Source organism: Capsicum annuum, chromosome 4, assembly GCF_002878395.1.
Source record: "Capsicum annuum cultivar UCD-10X-F1 chromosome 4, UCD10Xv1.1, whole genome shotgun sequence".
Taxonomy (NCBI): domain Eukaryota; kingdom Viridiplantae; phylum Streptophyta; class Magnoliopsida; order Solanales; family Solanaceae; genus Capsicum; species Capsicum annuum.
In genome coordinates, this window is record NC_061114.1 from 189,470,404 (window position 1) to 189,493,812 (window position 23,409).

The 23,409-nt window shown below is 33.9% G+C and overlaps 1 protein-coding gene across 4 annotated transcripts; it reads right to left on the bottom strand.

Moving 5' to 3' along the window:
- Positions 1-5,930: 5,930 nt before the first annotated feature.
- LOC107867639 lies at positions 5,931-10,210 on the bottom strand. 4 transcript variants are annotated; one of them, XM_047410875.1, is made up of 7 exons: positions 9,882-10,210; positions 9,666-9,757; positions 9,535-9,577; positions 9,387-9,443; positions 9,206-9,260; positions 7,160-7,233; positions 5,931-6,353 (listed from the first exon to the last, which is right to left on the bottom strand). In XM_047410875.1, the coding sequence occupies exons 1-7, from the start codon at positions 10,056-10,058 to the stop codon at positions 6,249-6,251; spliced, it is 603 nt and encodes a 200-aa protein (XP_047266831.1). In that variant the 5' UTR covers positions 10,059-10,210; the 3' UTR covers positions 5,931-6,248. The 4 variants fall into 4 exon arrangements, with proteins under 4 accessions (XP_047266831.1, XP_016569458.2, XP_047266833.1 ...); XM_016713972.2 differs by having other exon boundaries at positions 5,931-6,492; positions 9,882-10,209; XM_047410877.1 differs by having other exon boundaries at positions 5,931-6,492; positions 7,160-7,230; positions 9,882-10,207.
- Between the last annotated feature and the right edge of the window lie 13,199 nt (positions 10,211-23,409).

A 23,409-nucleotide genomic window follows, 5' to 3' on the forward strand; every position in this document is an offset into this window, starting at 1 on the left:
TAGTCCTCCACACTGGATCATGCGTCGCATGCTATATTGCATGATAGGGCCTGTGATATTAGCATGTGTCGCATGCTAATAACATGATGCTACTGTTTTGAAATCCAAATATGCCCTAAATGGATCCCGAAAATTCCAAAACTCACTCGAAATGTACTATTGAATTGCCCCATCGCAATGCAACTTGAAAATAAAAAAATGGAGGTCGAAAAGGTCACGAAATAAATTCCCGAATTTCGGAGGCTTAAAATGAGACTAAGTCTTAAATACTTCGCTAAAATTTTCTAAGTGTTGGACCTTCTATAGAGCTTTAAGGAGCTAAACAAGCTGAATTCAAACGCAAGATTTTGTGGGGTTTTACAATTAGGGATTTGTTCCTGTGAATATGAGTAATGAAAAAGATAATGTGAATAAAGGGGAATAGTTATGTATTAGCGTTGAATTGTGGTTGATTGTGTGAACTAATGAGGCTAGAGTATGTTAGTAGCGAACATAATATTGATGGAGTTGAAAGAGTAGTTGGATGTTGTAACTTATATAGGTAAAGTAATAATATTATTACAACCTTAGTTGAATTATAATCCATTAAAGATGTCATGATTTATTTTTCTTAATTCTATTTTATGATTATATGAACTAAAACGGTCGGCCGATGATGCCTACCAGTACGTGTGGTTGTACTGACCCTACTCTTCTACATTCTTTCTTGGAGTGTAGACTGGATGCAGGTTAGTTGCAGTTACTAGATGGATGATGATATTCAGCACTATCTTCTGCACTTTCTTCCTGGCAGATGTTAGAGTCTTTGTATTATTTATTTCATTGTCAGTGTATGTTGTAATAGGTAGCTCTTGTACATGTCTGATCAAGTCTTGGGATAGTGAAGAACATTTGTAAGAAGTATTTGTATAAAGTTTGTTTATTACTATTTCATTTAATTTATATTTCCTTAAAAACAGAAGTCTTCTGCATATTTTTAGTTGGGTAATAAGGGTTCTCCTAGCTACTTAGAATAGCGTAGGTGTCCGCACGGTCCATTAGTCTGGGTCATGACAGTGCTCAGTAAAACAGTTATAACTTTTTACTTCAAATTTGGATTGAGAAATAGTTTATTGCATTGGAAACAAGACTCAGATATCTTTAATTTAATAGGTTATGGGTTTCATAAGTCCTTAAATTATAAGAGATATAATCATTTAAAGTTGACCCTAATAAAAATTCATATCAAAACTGTATCAAAAATAAAGTTTTAAAATTAACTTTGTGTTAGAGATATTGTACGACCTTAATTCACACCTAAAGAAATTTCAAACTAAAGTATTGATATTAACACTTATGAATAATTAAATTCATCGGGTTTGAGTCTATCTAGACACATTCGAAAGCTAAAATCTTTGTCGAAAAGTTTAAGGTGACACAATAAATCAAATATTGGCTAATTTGGATCCAAATTAATATTGAGGAATGAATTTGTTACGAATAATTTAGGAACGGCGAAATGGGTCGTTACAGAAGATATTGAGAGACGTTGTTAGTCCAGCTCTCACTAAAAAATCAGAAATAGATAGACATTTGATATTTAATGTTGCTTGGAGATTGTTAGTGTCGGCTTTTTTAACTTGTTGGTACGAACAAAGTTTTGTTTTGTTTTTTATGTTTGATGTTTTGGTACTTTTAACAGTTATTTCGTATTTGAACTCGTTGAATGAAGTTGATATCATTTTGTTTTATTTCATCATACATTGATATCATTTTGTTTTGATTTTTATGTATGATGTTTTGGTACTTTTAACAGTTATTTCGTATTTGAACTCACTGAATGAAATCGTTATCATTTTGTTGTTTTTAATCATACATGATTTCCGCTAATACACGTATACATGAATTTTTTAGTTCTTAACTATTTTTTATGATTATTACTGTTATCTGAATTACCATTGTTGGTATTCAATATTTTTTTTCGTTTTTAAGCACTGCATTTAGACAATTATATAATGTTAGGATAGTTACACCAATTTGAATTTTTGATGCTCGTTACTGTTGTATTATTATAATAACTGGTATAAAAAAATTTCTTTTCATTTTTAAGCACTACATTTGTACATTTATATAATGTTATGATACTTTAACATTTCTTTTGTATTTCACCTCATTCAACATATTTGATATCAACTCGTATCATTGTTTTTAATTCACAACATATATATGTTTATAAAACACCAATATAAAGCTGAAGATGAGCAAAAAAATATTATACGTAAAGATAAGTTGCATTGTTTATTAAAAATATCCAAAAACATAACAAAATCATACTTGAAAAATACTTTTTAAAAAAAAAACTTATTAAGCGAGAGGAGTATGTTTATGGCATGTTTTCCTGTTGTCTCCTTCTCTATGGCAGTTACTACATGTAACCTTGGCTCTTATGCACTTATCTTCATTTGGTGTTTTTCGCCTCTCATAACATAGACATCCGGGTGGTCTTTAAGAATCAGGCGTTAATATAATTTCATCCAAGACTTCTTAAGGTATATTCTATGTACTCTCACAAGGAAGAGGCTCAACTGGTATTGCATAAGCATCCTTAAAATTTTTATTGTTGTAGTATACAGAGCAATAGTCTTCTCCATGTTGGTTACGATATGTAATAACCGTCATTGCATATGAGCAAGGTATCTCATCTAACTGAAATTGACCACAACTACATTTTCTACTTCGCCGACATACAACAAACCTTTTAACTCCAGCAGTAACGATATGCAAAATTTCGTTTGAAGCTCTTACTTACAATGAACGTTATTTGTTAGTACGTGTTTACAGTTCAAAACATTATCAGTCAAATAAAATAAACAAATCAAAGAACAACAAAGTCTTTTAAGGAATTTATTCAAGATTGTAATATAATTAAATTTAAAACATATTGTCATATTATACAATTCTTGCTTGTTATCATTGAGAATATCATTGTATCTTTTTGTTAGCACTGTCAATGTATTTTTTCCTTTCTCGTTATGTTTTGCATTCCACGATTCAACAGTTAACCTCATGAAATCCAACACCGAAACAACAGTAACCTTCTGGCTTTTCTGTTTGTATTGTTTATGGATTCAACAATATTTGATGTTAGAGTCCAAGTACGCTTTACCTTAGAATGAACCCTTGCCCATTTATGATAGCCAATTTCGTACAAATATACCCTCATTCCTCTGTCAATTTGGTCGACTCTCCCCATTAACTCTTCAAATTTTTGAAGTGTATATGCCTTTGCCATTGCAAAAAACAACTTATGTAGTTCATCAACTTTCTTACGAAAATTCGTCTTAATATTCCCCCATAGATGCCAAATACAAGTGTGGTGCGACAGATTCAAATAGACTGTTGATGTTGCTTTTCATATGCTGCTTGTCACATACAATGGATAACTAGCAAAAAAATTCGCATTACTTTTTTTTTTTTAATCTAGATACACTATTACTCCAGTGTCATTATGTATGAGTATCGGTGGACATCTATCATTTATTAAACACTTAATCTCAATTTTTGTAGAATTAATATCAATCTTTAATTGTTTTGTTATTGCAGCAACCAATCCTTTATACTTTGTATCTGCAGCATACATTATCCCATCTACAGCAAAGTCTCTAGGTCTACCTATAAGTACAATACAAATTTCATTATTAATAATCAATTGACATATTTTCAAGAACACTTTCAGAATTTCAACATTCCAAATAAATACACAAACTTCCTTATGTTATTGGATACAACTTCAATGATTTCTATGTTTCAAAATTCGTAATTTACAATAAAATGCTTTCATACATTCAACATATTCAACAAAAACACCAAATGCAGCATACGATATCATAACAATTTTGAAAGCACAATCTTATTTCTGAAACATGAGCAATATAACCAATCATAACAACACGATTTTGATAAAACTTTAAGAACAACATCATACCATCAACATTTTAAAAAATTTCACAAACCACTATCTATAACTGAATAAAAGGTTCACAATTACTCTTTTACAAAGTTCATAGAGTACAACAAAATACTATCATACATTCAACATGTATATACGAAAAAAAACACCAACCAATTACAACAATTAACCGACACCAATCAGATTGTAAACGTTCCATGAATGAATAAAAATAACATTCAAAGCATCAACCAACTGCACCATACGACATCACAATCAGATTGAAACCACAATTTTATTTCAGCAAAACGAGCAACACAACTAATCATAATAAACTATTGGATCAAATAACCATAACAATTAACATACCGTTAACATCTCATCTTCCTTCATACATAACAAGAAGCGAATGTACCCTTTCCCCATCCATTAATTTGATCACTTTCAAACATAAAACTAGAGTTGTTTAACAAAAATAAACGACAAACTAAAAGAAACTGAAATTTTGGATTTTGAGAAGAGAATCCTTTGAATTATATGTTTAAGATCTTTATTAATTATATGAAAATCGTTTAATGAGATATTTAAGGTGATGAAGATATATGACAATAACTGACATCCTTTTTTTGGGGTAGAAGAATCTTTTTTTTCATATATATAATTGATATTTTTTTTATTTATTAAAAGGGAAAAAATATTTTTTAAAAAATTATTTTTTTATAAGATTTGTTATAACTTGATAAAAATAAAGTTTTGCTATAAGTTGTGATTTCCTATCTAAGAAATGATATATACGTTTTTTTTCCAAAAAAATATTATAAAGAGTGAAAAGTTTTATCGATAAAGAAACACTGTATAACGTGATAAAAAATGTAGAAAGTAAGTTAATTATTAAAGTAAATAAAAAATCAAAAATCAAGTATCAATATAAAAAATATATATTTACCATATTGACTCCTTAAATTATGAACAAACTTTGAAACTTAATTCTAATAAGTAAAAAATCATTGATACCAGAAATATAACTTGCCATAATTATGAAAAAAATTAATAAAGAGTGATAAATATTACATGCTACAAATACAAAAATAATATGAACATTAAATATTAAAAAAATGATTTTCGGATATTTAAGAATTTTTTTTTTTTCTAAAAGTTGCTATAAGTTAAAATTATTTTTTTAATCTAGTAATTAATGAAAAGTGCTGCTATAACTTGTAATAAACAATCTAATAAGTTTATTTAGGATAGTTTTCACATATTTATAATAGCAAGTGTCCCTTTTTTTAAAAAATCCTAGCATAAGTAGTAGCTTTCTTATTTGCCTAGGTAGATTATTTTGATCTTAAGACTAAATACTCTCTGAGAGCTTGTTAGGCTTTTAATTGTGTCGTTTAGTAAAAAAAAAAAGAATTATTTGAAAATCTAATTTCCTTTAGGGTTTTTTTCATAGGCTAGGTGCTACTTTGGATATTCATTTGACGCATTTACTTTATAAAAAATAGTTAGCCTTTGATTCCAATTATGTGTCTACCTTTCTACCTTCGGTGTTGGGATTTAGAGCTTCAACAGTTGCATTGGACTTATCATTTGTTTATGATATTTCTATATGCTAGACTTAATTATTTGCTTTCATTTATTCCGTGTTTGGTTAATTATTTCTGTGTTTGGTTAGTTATTTCTTGGTTCCCCTGGCTAGGGAATAGCCAGACACCAACACAGCTAGGGGGTAATTTGGGTCATGATGCTACCATACAGCCTTTCAGTAGCTATCCAAACAAGCATATGATATTTAAATGTGAATAGAGACCGAGAACTAAAAAAGCCAAAGGGGTCGACCCCAGTACGACCATGCCTTACTATCAAACGCATAACGCTCAAATATGTTCCAGTTCTAGCGACAAATAGACCATACACAGTATCTTAGTCACTAGAATGTCACTTAAGATGAAAACTAGAAAAAAAAAATAGTCCAGTACAATAAAGCTCCGGCTATGCACAGTGTCCAAGGAACATCTCAAAATACTGTATTATCATATTCCAGATGTTAGCATCTAACATAACGACAATAATGTCTCAATCCCAAACATAATTGTGATTGACAAATCAATCCTCGATATTTACTTCAATAATCATCAAGTAGACTACAGACAACTGATCTGCCATAAGACAAATTACTTTCCGATGAAAACTTCCCTGGAATAGTTAATATTAAATCTAGCTGTTAGTACCAGCAACTCTATGCCTCATGAGGGTTTTAGTTCATAACATGGTCAACAGATGGAGTACAGGAAACAGATCCCAGAGTCACAAGGACGTATTACTTTGGATAAAATGGTGATCCAGGAGGAGCCATCAAACCAAGTGCTTGCATTACCTTCATTCGACGCCCTCGTGGTGTATATTCTCCTGCTGAAGCTATTGCCTGTATGGAATGTCAACAGTAATAGAGCTGCATAATAATATTATAAACTACTTGAAGATTAAGTATAGAGATCGCATGTAGTTATGATTCCAAGCCACTAAAGATCTGCATTGTCCAATTCATCTCCTTCTCATTTTCTCTGAGATGTCATTCAGTTTTGTTAAAAGCAGAACGAATAAACTACGAAGCAAGACTTAGCATGAAAGTTAAACCAACATAATTCATGTATCATGTGACAGCAAAAAAGGATATCAATATATCATAGTGGTAACACATCACAAATGGAAAACTGAAAAAGACAAGATTTATGAATTAGTTGATGGAAAAAAAACTTAAGTACTCAACTTTGTCCATACAGCCTGCTTTTTTCCTTAAAATCGAATTCCTATTCGTATTGAGCATTTGTTTTTTTTGCCTTTCCTGTTATCCACTTGTGGAAGGCCCAAGCTTCTACTAGAATAGGAGGCACAACTTCAAATCAAATAACCCTCAGAGGTAGAAGTTGTTCACTACCAGAAGTTGGCGAGTTTTGACTTGTTTTCTTTTTGATTTTAAAAAAGGGCTTAATTACCTTCTTAGCACTTCTTATAAGAAATATAACCTAGTATTTCTGCTATTTTTCATTCAAAAGTGTCCATTTCTGGACTTTAGGCAGGAATTTTAGCCGTCAAAATCCCAATATACTAAAATATGTTACCAGATGTTTTCTCAAGGTTCCCGGTCACAAAAATGAGAAAAACACATTTTTACTGGAACTTGTACTATTGATAGGTATTTAAGACAGTTCCAGAGAAGATGAAACCTACAGAAGTTGAGGGTGTCATGTCCTGACTTTTGTTGTTTCCTTTGCCTTCAGATGCACCGGCGCTGAGTGTTTCTGCTAAAAAAAAAACACTTCTTACAAGAACTTGGGGGAGGGAAGGAGAAAAAAGAATATCATTAAAGATCAATATAAATGGTAATTGAAAATCTCAAAGACACCATCGTGGACCTACTTGCTGACTCAAAAGACATATTTTCTTTTCATTGATGCAACTTAGTTAATGTTACATAGAAGAAGGGGTCCATAGAGGCGATAATAACTACTTGTGTTATGTTCTTATCTCATTGAGTTTTTGTTAATTTAGATGCTTCATATGTTGGGAAGTGAGAAATACTTACTTGGTTTGATGTTTATAACAATAACAACATATCCAATGTTATCCCACAAGTGGGGTCTAGGAAGGACAGTTTGTACACAGATCATATCCTACATTGTGGAGATAGGGAGGTTATTTCTGATAGACTTTCCGCTCAAGAAGGATTAAAATACTTGGTTTGATATTTGGGATGTTAAAATATATCTGGGGAAGTTGGGATTGAAAGAAAGGCATTTGACAATTAATGGGAACTCTAGGAAGAAGAGAAACACAAGGGGTACATATTTTGACCATTAAAACAGGTCAACTTCAAAGTTTGCAGCTCTAGTAGATGAATAATGTGTCCATCACTTCTAAAGGAAAGTAACAACTTAAACAATTTGTCATTTGAATTTTTTTTCCACAAAATTATGACGATTCCTCCAAAGGTGACACTCCATAAGGGGTTCGAGTCTGGCACCAAAGGCCTTCTTGGCCAAGAAAGATTCCTTAAAAGCTTGACATGAAACCAGAAAAATTAAAGCTAGGCATCAAGCTTACAAGAGATGTGGAGTATTTAAACCATTTCAATGAGGCCCAAACCTGCCATTTTCATTTCCCTACTCTTCCAAAACTTCCACACAACTCCCCAACAAGGTAAATTTCAAATCACCAATTAATGTTATTTTACACTTAGTACACTAGTCTTAACCCTTATATTCATTGAATTTGGAGTTGGTGGTCAAAACCACACCTAAACTATTAATTTTTCTTGTGAACACCAACAGTCAACTCCACCATTGCTGAATATAAATGGTTTCTACTTGTTTTGGGTAACCCAAATGGGTCGGGTTAATTATGGTTAGGGTCACATGGACCAATAAACCAGTGTCACCTATTTAATTAGAGGCCGACATGTGTCATCTCATAGTTTTGTTAAAAGGAGAGGCATTTGTAACCGAAAATTAGAGTTAAGGGTAATTTGGGACCAATAGGTGGAGGAGTTGCATCTTTAACTTAAAGGTAACGTTAAGAGCCATTGGGATCCAATATGTAAAATGAAGACAAATTCAAACCATTTCCAATACACTAGGGGCTTTTTCGACCCTTTTCTGATAATAGCATTAGGGCCAATTACAAAAAAATCTCCTTTTCTCACAATTCAAAGTTCCTTACTCTATTTTAAAGAATATTTATTTCTACTCTCTACACTATTCACTATTGTAGGGAAGTTAAGAATATTTAAAGACAGGTGGGAAATCTTTGAAAAACTCAATGGGATTAAGCCAAAGTATACTCTATCTTCTGTTGACTTATTTACTTGGGCAACTCAACTGTTTTGTTTCTTAAAATTGGCACTAGGAGAGATAGATTCAAGAGTGCACAACAGATAAATTAGAATCAATAGAAAAGGCGAAAATAAAAGGAAAAAAAAAAAAGCCTTATCTATGATATTGGACGCCGCATATGTAGATGATAAAAACTCACTCAAAAAAACCATTATACTGAAACTCTTAACTTCGTGGCAATTCAAAAATGATGCTTTCTGCTAATGCTAGAATGGATGTCAATACAATTATACCAAAATCAAATGAAGCTCGTAGCATTAGATGGATTACCAATTTTCCAGGACATATTTAATTTTAAAGCTGCTGCAAAGACTCAATAGTACGATTAAGAAACCAAGCTTTCAAGTGTGAAAAGCAAAGAGAAGTATGAGCAAAAGGGCCTAACCCTTAGATTGCATGTCTTCCATATCCATTGCACCAGATTTGAGATAAAGGAGATCCTATAACAAAAACAACATTGGGTAGGACAAACTATTCACAAGAACCTAAGTCACAGACTCCCTCCCTGAGAGATGCAAACTTGTGACACAAAAGTCTCATAATAGAGAAAGAGAATAAAGCCTCACCTGCTTTAGAGCTTCACCTAGTATGTTAATAAGACTGCCATGGTATTTCTCCATTATCTGAAAATTCAACGTAAAAGTTGTTAAACATATCAGAAGACTCCCATTTATGAACATTATGTTTCACCATTAGCATATATGGGGAGCTCACCTTCTCATATTCCAGTTGAGATTTAATGGGATCTACATACAAACTGCAAGTGATTTAAATGAAGCAGAACCTTTAAATAGGAATAACACAAACAGATACTACAAATGAACAACAGAGTTGGATTTTCTTACTATGTGTAGCTTCCATACAAGCGAACAAGGACTTCACCAGCTACTTTTTCTGTGGGCTTTTTGTTCCCACCTACAGCCTTCTCATCAACAACCTGCCGAAAAAAATGAAGAGACAAGGAAACTTACCAACAACTGTTTTAAACAACTGAGGATAGTGATATATACATACAAGAACAGAATATCTGAAAGAGAAAAATATTCCCAATTCTCAAATACCTGACCAAACCATGATTGACCGTTGAGCTGGACCCATATCAAATTGCCAAAATCAACCTTCACACTTGATTTATTCAATGAAGCATCCTCCACAATTCCCCTCCTTTCAACATTACTTCCATTTCTTGAACGCGATTTACTTTTCATAACTTGAAAATTTTTACACACAAGTTTCATACAAAAAGATCTCGAATTGTTTCACTATATGCACATGGTAATGGATATTCTTGAGAACAATTTGTCAGGTTGAAATGGGGGAAGATGGGGCTGCCTTTCGACTTTCCTGATTCAGTTACTGATAGTGTAGGATTTTTAATAATGGGTAAGGTCACTTTTGGGCCTCTGGCCTTTACGTATACTTGATAGGGAAAAGGACATGGGCTGAATTAACAAAAAAAGGAAAAAATATATAAAGTAATATATTTAAGTATTAAATTATAAAAAAATAATACTTTTATCAAATTATATTTTATAGCATATATATTTGTATGTATTTGTATTTTTGTAGAAACAGTTTGTAAAAATACAAAATATATTTCGATCATAAAGACAGTAAAAATCATATATGTTTGTATTTTTGTAGCAACAATTTGGAAAAATATAAAATGCAACTTGTTATACTGTGTAATTATGAAACTATTGCTATAAATCTCATAATTAAGAGAATAAGTATGCTATTTCTGAATTTTTCCCCAATAAATACATAAAGTAGCATACTTAAGTATTAAATTACAAAATATAGCAACACTTTTATCAAATTACATTTTGTAGCATATGTATTTGTATATATTTGTATTTTTGTAGCAACAGTTTGTAAAAATATAAAATACATATCGATCATAATGGTAGTAAAAATCATATGTATTTGTATTTTTGCAGCAACAGTTTGCAAAAATACAAAATACAACTTGTTATATTATGTAATTATGAAACTGTTGCTATGAAACTCATAATTAAGGGGATAAGTATGCTATTTCTGAATTTTGCATGGCCACAATTTGAAAATATGGACAACTGTAGTCAATCGGCTATTTTTAATCTAAAAATTACATAAATACATAATTTATATTTTCAACATTACAAAAAATCCCAACTCTCTAAACATATTACAAAAATCCATACATATACATAAAATGCTATGTATATGTGTGGCTATGTTATGTATATTAATAGGGAGAGAGAGTAAAGTAATTAAAAAGGTGGGAGAGAGTTTAATTATTTTCAAAGCGTTGGCATTTATGTTATTTATACATTTTTAATTTTCTTTTTTAGCCATTTGGCCCAATTGGGCACATGCAGTATTTATACTCAATTGATACACTTTTGTACTAAATTGATACACTTTTTTACTATATTGATACACTTTTTAAAAAAGAGAATGGAAATTCTATGTAAACACATGCAGTCCCTATATCCAATTGATACTCTTCTATATTATATTAATACACTTTTATACTACGTTGATACACTTGCAGTGTTCATATACTCAATTGACACTCTCTTATACCAGATTGATACACTTTTAGAATGCATGTAGAAACTATATAGTGTCATATAAAATATGTATCTAAATAATAATTGTAGTAAAAAATTATATAGAATATGTATAAAAATGATATAATTATTTTATAGAATATATATATATATATATGTATAGAAACTGTATCATTATTATATAGTTTACCTGAAATTGTTTCCATCAGTTACTACCAACGAAGCAATGTAATTTTTATTAAAAGTACGTGGAATAATGAATACAGAGAGAACAATTTCTATTGCATTCAAATGATTGGTTTTGTTGAAAAATATCCAATGTGCAAATTATGTAAAGCAGGGAATAACAATGCTACTGATCAATTGGTTTCTAATGCAGACAAAGTTATAATTAGTTCAATGCAATAATTTCCTCTTATTAAGTAGTAACTAAGTTATTTGTTTTCATTTCCTCTTATGAGTTTGTGTTGTGACGGTTTTTTTATTCAAATAATATGGGGAGTATCTATTACAATTAGCATTACTAATGATGCCCACTCCCCACACACACCAAATGCCCATTCGGTTGGAATTATTTTCTCGAGTGGCTATTTATCGGGATTTAAAATTTAGGTGTTAGTTTTGTAGAATTATTTTAGTTTTAGGTGTTATTTTTGTCCTTTCCGCTACTTGATATTTGTCTTTTATTTATTTATTAAGTATAAACAATAGAAATTACAGTGTAAATGAACTTAATTATATTGTATCTCAGACTTTTTTTTTTCTCCCTGATTTGAAAAAGTACATATACATGTTGACCCCACCTTATACATTAATGAAATGTATAAGATAAATCGTTTTTCCTAAACTTAAGGAAATTAAATCAGCCACCATTATTCTCTAACTAAATTAACGACAATCATTAATTTACTGATTTGGTGGAACCTTAAAATCAGTAACAATAATTCAAAATTAGAAAAAAATTGAAAGTTCAAAATAATTGATTTGATCGATCTTGAAATTTCTCCAACAACTATTCTTAGCAAATTATTTCAAGATCTGTTTTATTCCAACATCCAACATCAATATGAACATCACAATTTTATTGAGGCATATTTGACAATCTTAAATTGTATATGAACAATATAAAAGTGATGGCATTATTGTTTCAAAAAGTATAATATTTTTGAGGTTGATCTCGACTATTGCTTTAGAACTAGACATTGATGAATGTAGGAAAAAAAAATAGAAATAAAATCTATCGTGGAAGGTAAGTCTTTCAAGTTTTCAAAGGATACTAGATTTTTCAGATGATCAATCTTGGAATTTCCATAGGATACCTTAAAAAAAGTTTGTTTATTCATATGATGACCCAATTATGTTGGCTTATTCTTTTCGAGTTCATCTGGTAGAATCTTCATTAAGTTTGAATAACTAGCTGTCATTATCATGTAATGATTCTAGAAAATGCATGAACTGATTTTATTAATGTTAAGTCAAGTTCACTTATTAATATATTTTTTTTATATTCCAATAAGATTAGCCAATTTTATAGTCATTTATGATCGTTAATTTGAGGTTTTTTTTTAGATGTTTGCATTGTTTCATATGTGTATTTTATGGTACACCTTTTTAGTGGTGCGTATTTGTTTTATATATTATACATTGCATGTATATTTGATTGATAAATGAATGTTGGCAAGTAATGTATAAGATTTTTATTATTATGCTAATGTATATTTATCCAGCTGATGTACAAGGTTATCATTATGACAAGTAATGTATAAGATCATTATTATGACCTTGTACATTAACCATATAATGCATAAGGTTATAATATTTAATGTTAAACAAATATTAAATTTGGATAAAGTATGAAATCTGATACTATAATGTTTTAAGTAAAAAGTTTTATTAATGTTACAATCTAATGTATAAGGGTTCATTATACATTTTTGTAAATTGTGGACCTTTAATCTATCATTTTAAAGATTGAAAATAATGGTTGTATTATTTTATCATATAAAATGCTGAATAAATGCTAAATTTGACAAAAGTATGGAATATAATTGTATAATGTTTAAGTAGAAAGTTTTAATAATGTTACAATCTAATATATAAGGATTCATTATACATTAGACAAAAATATGGACTTTTAATCTATCATTGTAAATGTAACGTTCCGAATCTGGTACTCGGAACGCTACACGGTGCCCATGACCCCGAAGGACCACAAGCTAATCCATGACTGATATCTGTACCTGTATACAAAATAATATACTGAAAGATATATGTGGAATATAAGTTGTAAGGCCATAAGGTTCAAAACTGAATAAACATCTGATCAAACAATGTCTGAAAATGGTATAACAAACCCAAAACTGATAATGACTGTCTAACATGCTATAGTCTGAAAGCCTCTAACTGTACTGAATAAGGAGCTGAAGGAACATGTCTCCAACTAACTCTATCTACTAAAAGTTAACTGAAATAATGAAATAATAAATAATCATATCCTCCTCGAATGATGAGGACTCACCGCTAATCTACAACTGCTGGAGTCTGGAATGCTACTAACACTCTAGATCTCGTGCTGCTGAACCTATAGTATAAAAATACCATAGCGTGAATGCGTCAGTACGACTGAATGTACTGGTATGCAAGTGAGGTAGGCTGAATGCATGGGGTTTATATGCATGAACAATACTAACTGACTGACTAACATAAACGTGAGAATACATACATGAATACGTAATTGTAACTGAAGTCATAATAGAACTGAATACCGAATTTTGAATACTGAGTCTACTGATAACATGGATTTACTGATATCTGAGTTTACTGATATTGATAATTGAGTGACTATTTCTGACCGTTCTGATTATGAAGAACTGATCTGATTGACTATATCTAACAGTCCTGAATCTGAATACTGATAATATGAGTTTTGTGTAACTGATAAAATGAGTGACTATATCTGACAGTCCTGATACTGATGAAACTATCTGAGTTCCGTTTTAAGTTGAGTTGACTGTATCTGACAGTCCTGAAATCTGAAGAACTATCTAAGTTCTTTTACTGATACTGAGACTAAGACTGAGACTGTGGGAAGTAGTCGTCTAACCAACATGCCCCTAATACTCCATTATGGATGAGTTGGGGTCCAATCTGTAACCCCAATTAGAAGGGTGTCAATACCGCACCACTGGTAAGGACAAGCTGTAGGTGACCCTCATCTGACAGTGTCCCCAAAAGAAAATGGTGGGACCCCTCATCTGACAGTGTTTATCCACCTCATCAACCCTCATCTGACAGTGTTGATGTCTCAACCTATGCTAGCTACATAGTTCTAGAAAGCAAGGATTGCTTCCAAGAATCACACCCTTATCTAACAGTGTGTGTTCCCATCCTTGGGTTCGCTCAGTGCTAACTCCTACTCCCATCTGAATAGACACTGAACATGAATTTACTAAACTGAACTGGACTGAGTTTATGGGGTTTCGTTGACTGACGAAATACTACTGATATTACTAAACTACTGGACTTTCTGAGATTTTTTAGATTTCTGAGTCTTTCTTGAGTCACATGACTAACTGAAATCTATGGACCATGGCTTGACTAAGAGTAACATGAAACATGACACTAGCTCTAGTCACACAACTATATTTTTCGGGTATAAATACCCTAAGACTCGATAGAAGGAAACTGACAAATATTCTGGCTTTTGATGGAACATTTTATGTCTTTTCCTTAGAATAATTGTATGTTTTCAAGTAACTAATGTTGTATCTAACATCATATTTGAGTGTTTTCAGGATAAGAGCTAAGTGTGGCGAATAACTTGAGAAACGGGGCAAAACAAAGAAGAAATAGGAAACAACGATATGCGCTGGCCCGTCGGCCTTGTGACGTCCTATCGATCTATACCATCGACACAAAGCAGAAGACAACATTAATGGAAGATCCTCAATGGTATGAACGATGGACCGTCAGACATATGATGGACCATCGGACATGCGATGGACCGTCGGACATGCGACGGACCGTCGATCCCCACCGTCACTAAGAGGCAGAAGATACCATCACTGAAGGTCTCACGACGGTACATGCGATGAACCGTCGGATGCTCGACGAACCATTAGTATGCACCATCGAATCAAAAAAGAGGGTAACCTTACTGGGTAACATCCGATGACACAAGCAATGAACCATCGGACGCTCGATGGACCATCGAGTTGTACCGTCAAGCATGACGCGGCAGCTCCCAAATTTAGTTTTGAAACACAGACTTTTGGAGTCCTATAAATACTAAGTATTAGGGTTTATTTTGACATCTTTTTCACCTTAGCCCTCATCTTTTTAGTTTTTCTGTCCATGTTAGCTCATCTTTAACTTTTCCATTTTTTATTTTTTAGCAAAGTTTTCTAGATCTTGAACTCATTGTGACTTAGCATATTTTGGGAACTAAGCATTAGCTTTTGAATCTATTCATTTCATCTCTATTGAAGATTTAAAGATTTATCCTTGTAACTATTGTAAGTAATTCTTGAATTATTTATGGACAATATAATGATATCTTTTGGTTCTTCTATGGAAATGTATGGCTAATCTCCCATAGCTAGGGTTATGGGAGCTTTGATGTAAATAACTAGTTAGGTTGTGAATCTACTTAAGTTCCATGAGTAATTGATATTGTATAAACCATTCTTCACTTTAATAATCTTTCTTGGATGCAACATAGTAGAGTCAACACTACAACACCACTTGTCCGAGATGAAAGTGCTTGTTAGGTTACTTCAATGAAACAATCATTTGTCTGAGAGGAAAATGATTATTGAGCAATGTAACGATCTCTCTTAGATGCAAACTTGAAAAGTAAGCCCAAGCACATCACTTCTCCGAGAGGAAAGTGTATGTAGGAAAAGAAAGAGTTTACATGGACTCGAAAGGCCTTAAATCTCAGTTTAATGGCAAATGCCTTAACCAGATTTGCTTACATGAGAACATAGTTGAATAAAAAATGCATCCTTTAAGTTCGAGAGAATTAACGGGTGAACTATCTACTAAGGTCGAGAGATGAATGGGTAAATAATAGGATTCAACTTTTCTTATAATTGAAAGTTGTTAATTGGAACCCCAAAGTGATTCACAATCCAATCTGTTCAAACATCTTAGTAACCATAACCCTGGTTTTCCATACTATTATATTTAAAACCTTAAAACAAAAATAGCAAATTGTTTACTTGAAGTATTTCATACTTTCCATTTACTCTCCAAACCCCCATTTATAGTAAATTACTAACTATCAGCTGATTTCATCACAAATAACCTGTATTGACACCATATTCTTTGTGGGATTCGACTCCAACCTAGTTGGGTTCTTTATTTGACAACGATCGCTTACATACTTAAAAGAAAGGTGTAATTTGGGTGTATTAAGTTTTGGCACCATTGTCGAGGAGTACGATTGTCAATTAAGTTTATTTGTGGTGATTAACTGACTAGTTAAGTTTCTGAATTTTACTTTGTTTGTTGTTTTTGTTAGTTATAAGCTTATTATGGTTGATGCCACAAATAAGAAGCTTAGGAGAACCTTTATTACTGCTTAATCCCGAACCTCAATTGATCGGTAGAATGGTCAATCAACAAGAAGTTGACGGACTAGCCGCTTTGGCTAATTCTCAATTACATCAACAAAATGCAGATAACCTAGGGTGGGTGCCTAACCCAGATGACGAGGACCTGGGAGATGATGAATTGTTAATGCTTGGAAATCAAAGGCGTGCAGAAGATATCACTGCACTGATAAACATAAATATGTATAGAAATCACCCTTATAGAGTGAGATAAGATCGTCAATCGGTGCATTATGATCAATATGAAGAAGAAGATAAACTGGATGGAGCAGTGGCAACCTGATCTATTATTCCTCCACCATTGGCACCAGATGCCAAATTCAACATCACCAGCACAATGATTCAGCTCCTTTATCTGAAGGGATTATTTGGTGGACTCTCGGGGTATGATCCGAACATGTATTTAGTGAATTTTTTCACCATAGGCAAGTCCTTTGAAATTTTGAGTGTTGGTCAAAATGCAATCCACCTCCGATTGTTTCCATTTTCTCTATCAGGAGAGACAACATTATGGCTACCTGAACTGATGCCAGATTCTATCACTGATTGGAGGTAATTGAGAGATGCTTTCCTAGAAAGGTTCTTTCCACCCTCCAGGAGAGTGCAGCTGAGAGATGAAATTAGTAATTTGTGGTAGCACCTAACCGAAGCTCTCCACGAGACATGGGAAAGATTCAAGAAAAAATTGATACAGTGACCGAATCACAACATGAAAGATATACACTTGATGGATACACTATATAGGGCATTCAATTCTATTACGTGGTAGGTTGTGGATAATGCAGTAGGTGGATTATTTATGACCTCACCTTCCAAGAAGCCCCACAAATGCTTGACAGAATAACAAAACAAAGTAGAACTTGGCATACCAGGGATTCTATAGTAGCAAGCCCTGTCGTGTCTATGGGAATAACTGTGGAACAAAGAAGGAAAAAAAAAGAACGTGAGCAATACATGGCTCACTTGAAAACTCAAATGGACTTGCTGACCAAACATTTGATATTTGGTAAGATAGAGCGAGTGAAAGCAGTCTGTGCATAAGGGCGAGATAAGTCAGACGATGAAGAGAAGGCTAATTATATTTATAATCAGGGAGATTTCTGAGGTGATGGCCAAGGAAACCAAGGTTGGAACTACTATGAAAAGTCTGGTTATAGGGACCGCGACCAAGGTACATGGAAGAGTAGGAATGACCAAAGTGGATTATATATTCCTCTAGAAATCATGAGGCTGCCACAACTAGTACGGGGAAGATGTCCATGGAGGACATGCCGATACAGATAATGAAAAGCCAAGAGGCACAATCGGCTATAATGAATGAGATAAAAAGAGACCTATCCTCTACAAACCAAATGATTGGTTCACGTTCCAATTTGATAAAATAGCTGGAGCATAAATGAACCAACTATCTATCACAATCAACTAGAGGAAAAGTGGCACTCTACCGAGCGATATAATTCAAAATCCTCATAATGATGGTGCTTGTATGGAAATTACCACACAGGGTGGTAAAACATTATCGGGTCCTTCCGTGGGTAAAAATATTAATGATGATGTCATTGAAGAAGATCATAATGATGACGAGAGCCATCCAGCTGAGGAAGAAAAGATGGATAATAATAATACTTCACTTGACTATAGGCGGGGTGATGGTTGCAGGAAGAAAGAAGAAAAGAAAAAGGAAATGGTGGTCACTACTCTCCCAAGACCACCATCTCCTTTTCCCTATAGATTGAAGAAGAAGGTCGATGATACAAAGTTTGGCAAATTTATGGTAATGCTTAAACAATTGATGATAAATTTGCCGTTGGTGGAGGCGTTAGAACAAATTCCAGGATATGCAAAGTTTATGAAAGACCTTGTTACCAAAAAATGGGCAGTTAGCTTTGAGACGAAAAATAACCTCCATTATTGTGGTGTTATTGCCACAAGGTCTTTGGTGCAAAAGAAGACGGATCCAGGATCGTTCACTATTCCATACACGATTGACCCTCTTGATTTTGCCAAGGCATTGTGCTATCTCGGTGCAAGCATTAATCTAATACCACTTACTGTTTAGAAAAAGTTGGGCTTGGGATATCCTACATCCACAAGTATATGATTAATAATGGCTGATAGGTCTGTGAAATAGCCTGTGGGGATATTGTATGACGTGCTAGTCAAAGTGGTAAATTTCATATTCCCTGCAGATTTTGTCATACTGGATTGTGAAGTAGACCTTGAGGTACCCATAATTTTGGGTCGACCTTTTCTTGCCACTGGTAGTGTGCTCATTGATTTGAGAGCTAACGAACTTCTATTTAGGTTGAATAATGAAGTAGTTCATTTTGATATGTGTCAGTCCATGAAACAGACTGAGAAATGAGCGTGCTGCCTATTATGGATATTTACTATAAAGATAACAAGGAAGTCTCAATATCGAAGAAGGCTGCTGTCGAACCTCTAGCAGCAGTTCTGATGAATTTCAACAGTGACGGCATTGGGAATTATGAAGAGACTGTGTGTGCATTGAATAGAATGGGGTCATATTCATGTGCTCCCAAAAAGCCAGATTTAGATCTGAAAAATTGGCTAACACCACCGGCTAAGCCATCCATTAAAGAGCCACTGGTATTGGAATTGAAGAAGCTGTCGAGCCATTTGAAGTATGTGTTTCTATGCAGTGGAAACATATTACCGATTATAATTGCAGCCGATCTGAGCGAGAAATAGGTGGAAGCACTTATTTTAGTACTTCAACAATACAAAAGAGAAATTGATTGGACCATTGCAGACATTATTGGCATTCCTTCGGGCATTTGCAGGCATAAAATTCAGCTTGGAAATATTGCAAACCAACTATTAAACATCAATGGAGACTGAACCCACCAATGCAAGAATTAGTAAAAAATAGAGATTATTAAAAGGCTTGATGCAAGAGTAGTGTATCCTATCTCTGACAGCAAGTGGGCAAGTCCTGTGCAGTGTGCGCCCAAGAAAGGGGGCATGACGGTGGTCGCCAATAAGAAAAATGAGTTAATCCCACTCAGACCAGTCACTGGGTGGAGATTTTGTATGGACTACCGAAAGTTAAACTCGTGGATGTTGAAAGATCACTTCCCAATGCCCTTCATGGATCAAATGCTTGATCTCCTAGCAGGAAGGGGATGGTACTATTTTCTAGATGGATATTTGAGATATAACCAGATTTCAATCGCCCTCAAAGATCAGGAGAAGATAACATTCACATGCCCATATGGCACATTTGCATTCAAGTGGATGCCATTTGGTCTATGTAATGCACCTACCTCTTTTTAGCGGTGTATGATGTCTATTTTCTCCGACATAGTTGAGGACACTTTAGAAGTGTTTATGGATAATTTTTTTGTCGTTGGAGATTCATTTGAGTCATGTCTTGTATATCTGAGCAAGGTATTGCAGAGGTACGAGGAGTCTAACCTGGTGCTAAATTGGGTGAAATGCTATTTCATGGTAAAAGAAGGCATCATTTTGGGGCACCGAATTTCAGTTAAAGGGATTAAGGTCAATAGAGCCAAGGTTGAAGTCATTACGAAGTTGCCACCCTCCATTTCAGTTAAAGAGGTGCGTAGTTTCCTTAGCTACGCAGGCTTCTATCGAAGATTCATTAAAGATTTCTCCAAAATCATAAATCCATTGTGGAAGTTGTTAGAGGAGGAAGCCAATTTTGTATTTGATGAAGATTGCAAAAAGGATTTCGAGTGCCTTAAGGAGAAACTTGTGGCTGCTCCCATGGTTGTTGCGCTAGATTGGTCTATGCCTTTTGAAATTATGTGTGATACTATTGGGGTAGAACTTGGGGCTATGCTTGGCCAAAAGAAAGGAAAGTTGTTCCACCCCATTTATTATGCAAGTAAATCATTGAATGGGGCACAAAAAAATTACTCGGTTACTGAACAGGAGCTTATCGCAGTTGTCTACACGTTTGAGAAGTTCTGTGCATACCTGTTGAGAACCAAGGTAGTGGTTCATACTGACCATACAACGCTGAGATATCTAATTGCAAAAAAAGATGCTAAGCCAAGGTTGATACAATGGGTGTTACTGCTACAAGAATTTGACTTTGAAGTCAAAGATCAAAAGGGGTGCGAGAACCACGTAGCAAACCACGTCTCTAGACTCAAAGGATAAAAAGTGACCAAAGATGAGCTAGATATTGACGATTCTTTTCTAGATGAAAAGAAACTGGCTACAGTTCTTGAGAGGATAACTTGGTATGCAGATTTCGCAAATTATGTGGTAAGTGATATGCAACCGGAGAACTTTTCATTTCAGCAAAAGAAAAAGTTTCTCCATGATGTAAAGGATTACTTCTGAGATGAGTCATATTTGTTTCAATGGTGTGAAGATGGTATTATCAGATGATACATTCCAGAAACAAAGAGGCTAAGTATATTGGAAGCAGCTCATGCTTCCCTAGTAAGAGTTCATCATGCGGGTGATCACACCGCGTGAAAAGTGCGTCAGAGTGACTAGTATTGGCCCACTTTGTTCAAAGACTCCTACGAGCTTGTGAAAAGATGTGATCAATGCCAAAGGAAAGATTCTATTTCAAAACACCATGAAATGCCAATGACTACGATGCTTGAGGTAGAATTATTTGATGTTTGGGGCATTGATTTCATGGGGCCTTTCGTAAGCTCGTTTAGAATGAAGTACATATTAGTCACTGTTGACTATGTATCAAAGTGGGTTGAGGCAATAGCCTTAGCAGATAATGAAGGTAAATAGGTGTTCGCATTTTTATGAAGGAATATCTTCTCTCGCTTTGGGGTATCACGTACCATAATAAGTGATGGAGGATCTCACTTCTATAACAAAATATTCAAGGCAGCCTTGGTAAAGTATGGCGTTAAATAGCATAAGGTATCCACCTCGTACCATCCCCAAACTAGCGGGCAAGTAGAAGTCTCTAATAGAGAAATCAAATCTATCCTTGCCAAAACGGTAAATGCCAGCAGAAAAGATTGGTCTAGGAAGCTACACGATGCATTATGGGCTTACTGTACTGCTTTTAAGACACTAATTGGCATGTCTCCATACCAATTGGTGTATGGAAAGGCTTGTCATTTGCCTTTTTAGTTGGAACATAAAGAACTGTGGGCGCTGAGGTAGCTGAATTTGAACTGGAATAAAGCTGCAGAAATACGGTTGGAGCAGCTAAATGAGTAAGATGAGTTTCTCCTTGGGGCCTATGAGAGAGAAGATTTATAAAAAGAGTGAATAAAAAAAACCATGATCACTGAATTGCAAAGCGAGACTTTTAGAAAGGCGACTTGGTACTTCTTTTCAACTCCAAACTCAAATTGTTTCCAGGTAAACTCAAGTCTAGATGGTTAGGTCCATTTAAGGTAAGTCAAGTCTACTCATCTGGAGTAGTTGAACTTCAAAGTAAAGATAGGGGTGTCTTTAAAGTTAATGGACAACGTGTTAAACTGTATATCGGTCTGAATGACTCGATAAATAGTGTTGTCAACATCGATATTGATGAAATTGAGTAATCAAGATGTCTAAGTCATGCTACGACAATAAATCAGGTGCTAGTGGGAGGCAACCCATATTTTTGTTGATTGTATAGCATTATTTTTAGGTATTTTGTTAAATTGTTCAAATTGAAGGGTTTGTGAAAGTATGCAGGTGTTAAGTGCAAAGAAATAGTTGCAAATAGAGTTTAGAGTACACTATGGAGGCACCCAACGGACCATCGCCCTATCGATGGACCATCGCAAAAAGTCCAAAAACCAAGAATCTAGAAAAGTCTCGATGGGATGGTCCGACGGACCATCGCACATGCGACGGACCATTGCAAGTCACCGTCGCAGGTTGGTACCATGTATGCTCACTAGAAAGTCACGACGGTATGAGCGACGAACCATCGCAAGTGAGACGGACCATCGTACTCACCATCCCACTTAACCCTAGTTCAGCGGGTCGGGTCAAATTGTTTTAAAGAATGGATTTGCAAATTCCTATCTATTCCAAACATTTTTAAACTGATAAGTTGAAGCGGTTAAGTAACTCCCAATATTTAAATACACCTGTGCTTGTTCATTCTCTCTCACACCTCTTTATTTTCTTCTTCCTATCTATTTAAAGGCTTTTTTCCTATTTCATTTCCCTTCACAAGCAAACTAAAGTTCCTTTCATAGAAACAAATATTCATCTGTTATTTGAAGTTCATTGTGTAAAGTCTGAGTAGCGTATTCATACTGCAACAACAAGGTACGTATTTCCTTTCTCTTTCTATGTTTCTTCAACATGATGAGCAAATCAAAATGGGTGAAATTAAGATAATAAATGTCAATTCTTTTTTATGTTTTCTTGGTGATTGTTGTTTATGTTTTTCTTTTAGTCAAAATATAGTATACCCTTACATGGTTTGCATGCAAAGTGTTCGACAA

Coding starts and splice junctions, on each gene's coding strand:
- LOC107867639 (XM_047410875.1), bottom strand. CDS start 10,058: ATGAAACTTGTGTGTAAAAATTTTCAAGTTATGAAAAGTAAATCGCGT. Junction 9,758..9,881: donor GTCAATCATGGTTTGGTCAG/GTATTTGAGAAT, acceptor TTTTTTCGGCAG/GTTGTTGATGAGAAGGCTGT. Junction 9,261..9,386: donor TAGGTGAAGCTCTAAAGCAG/GTGAGGCTTTAT, acceptor TTTTTGTTATAG/GATCTCCTTTATCTCAAATC.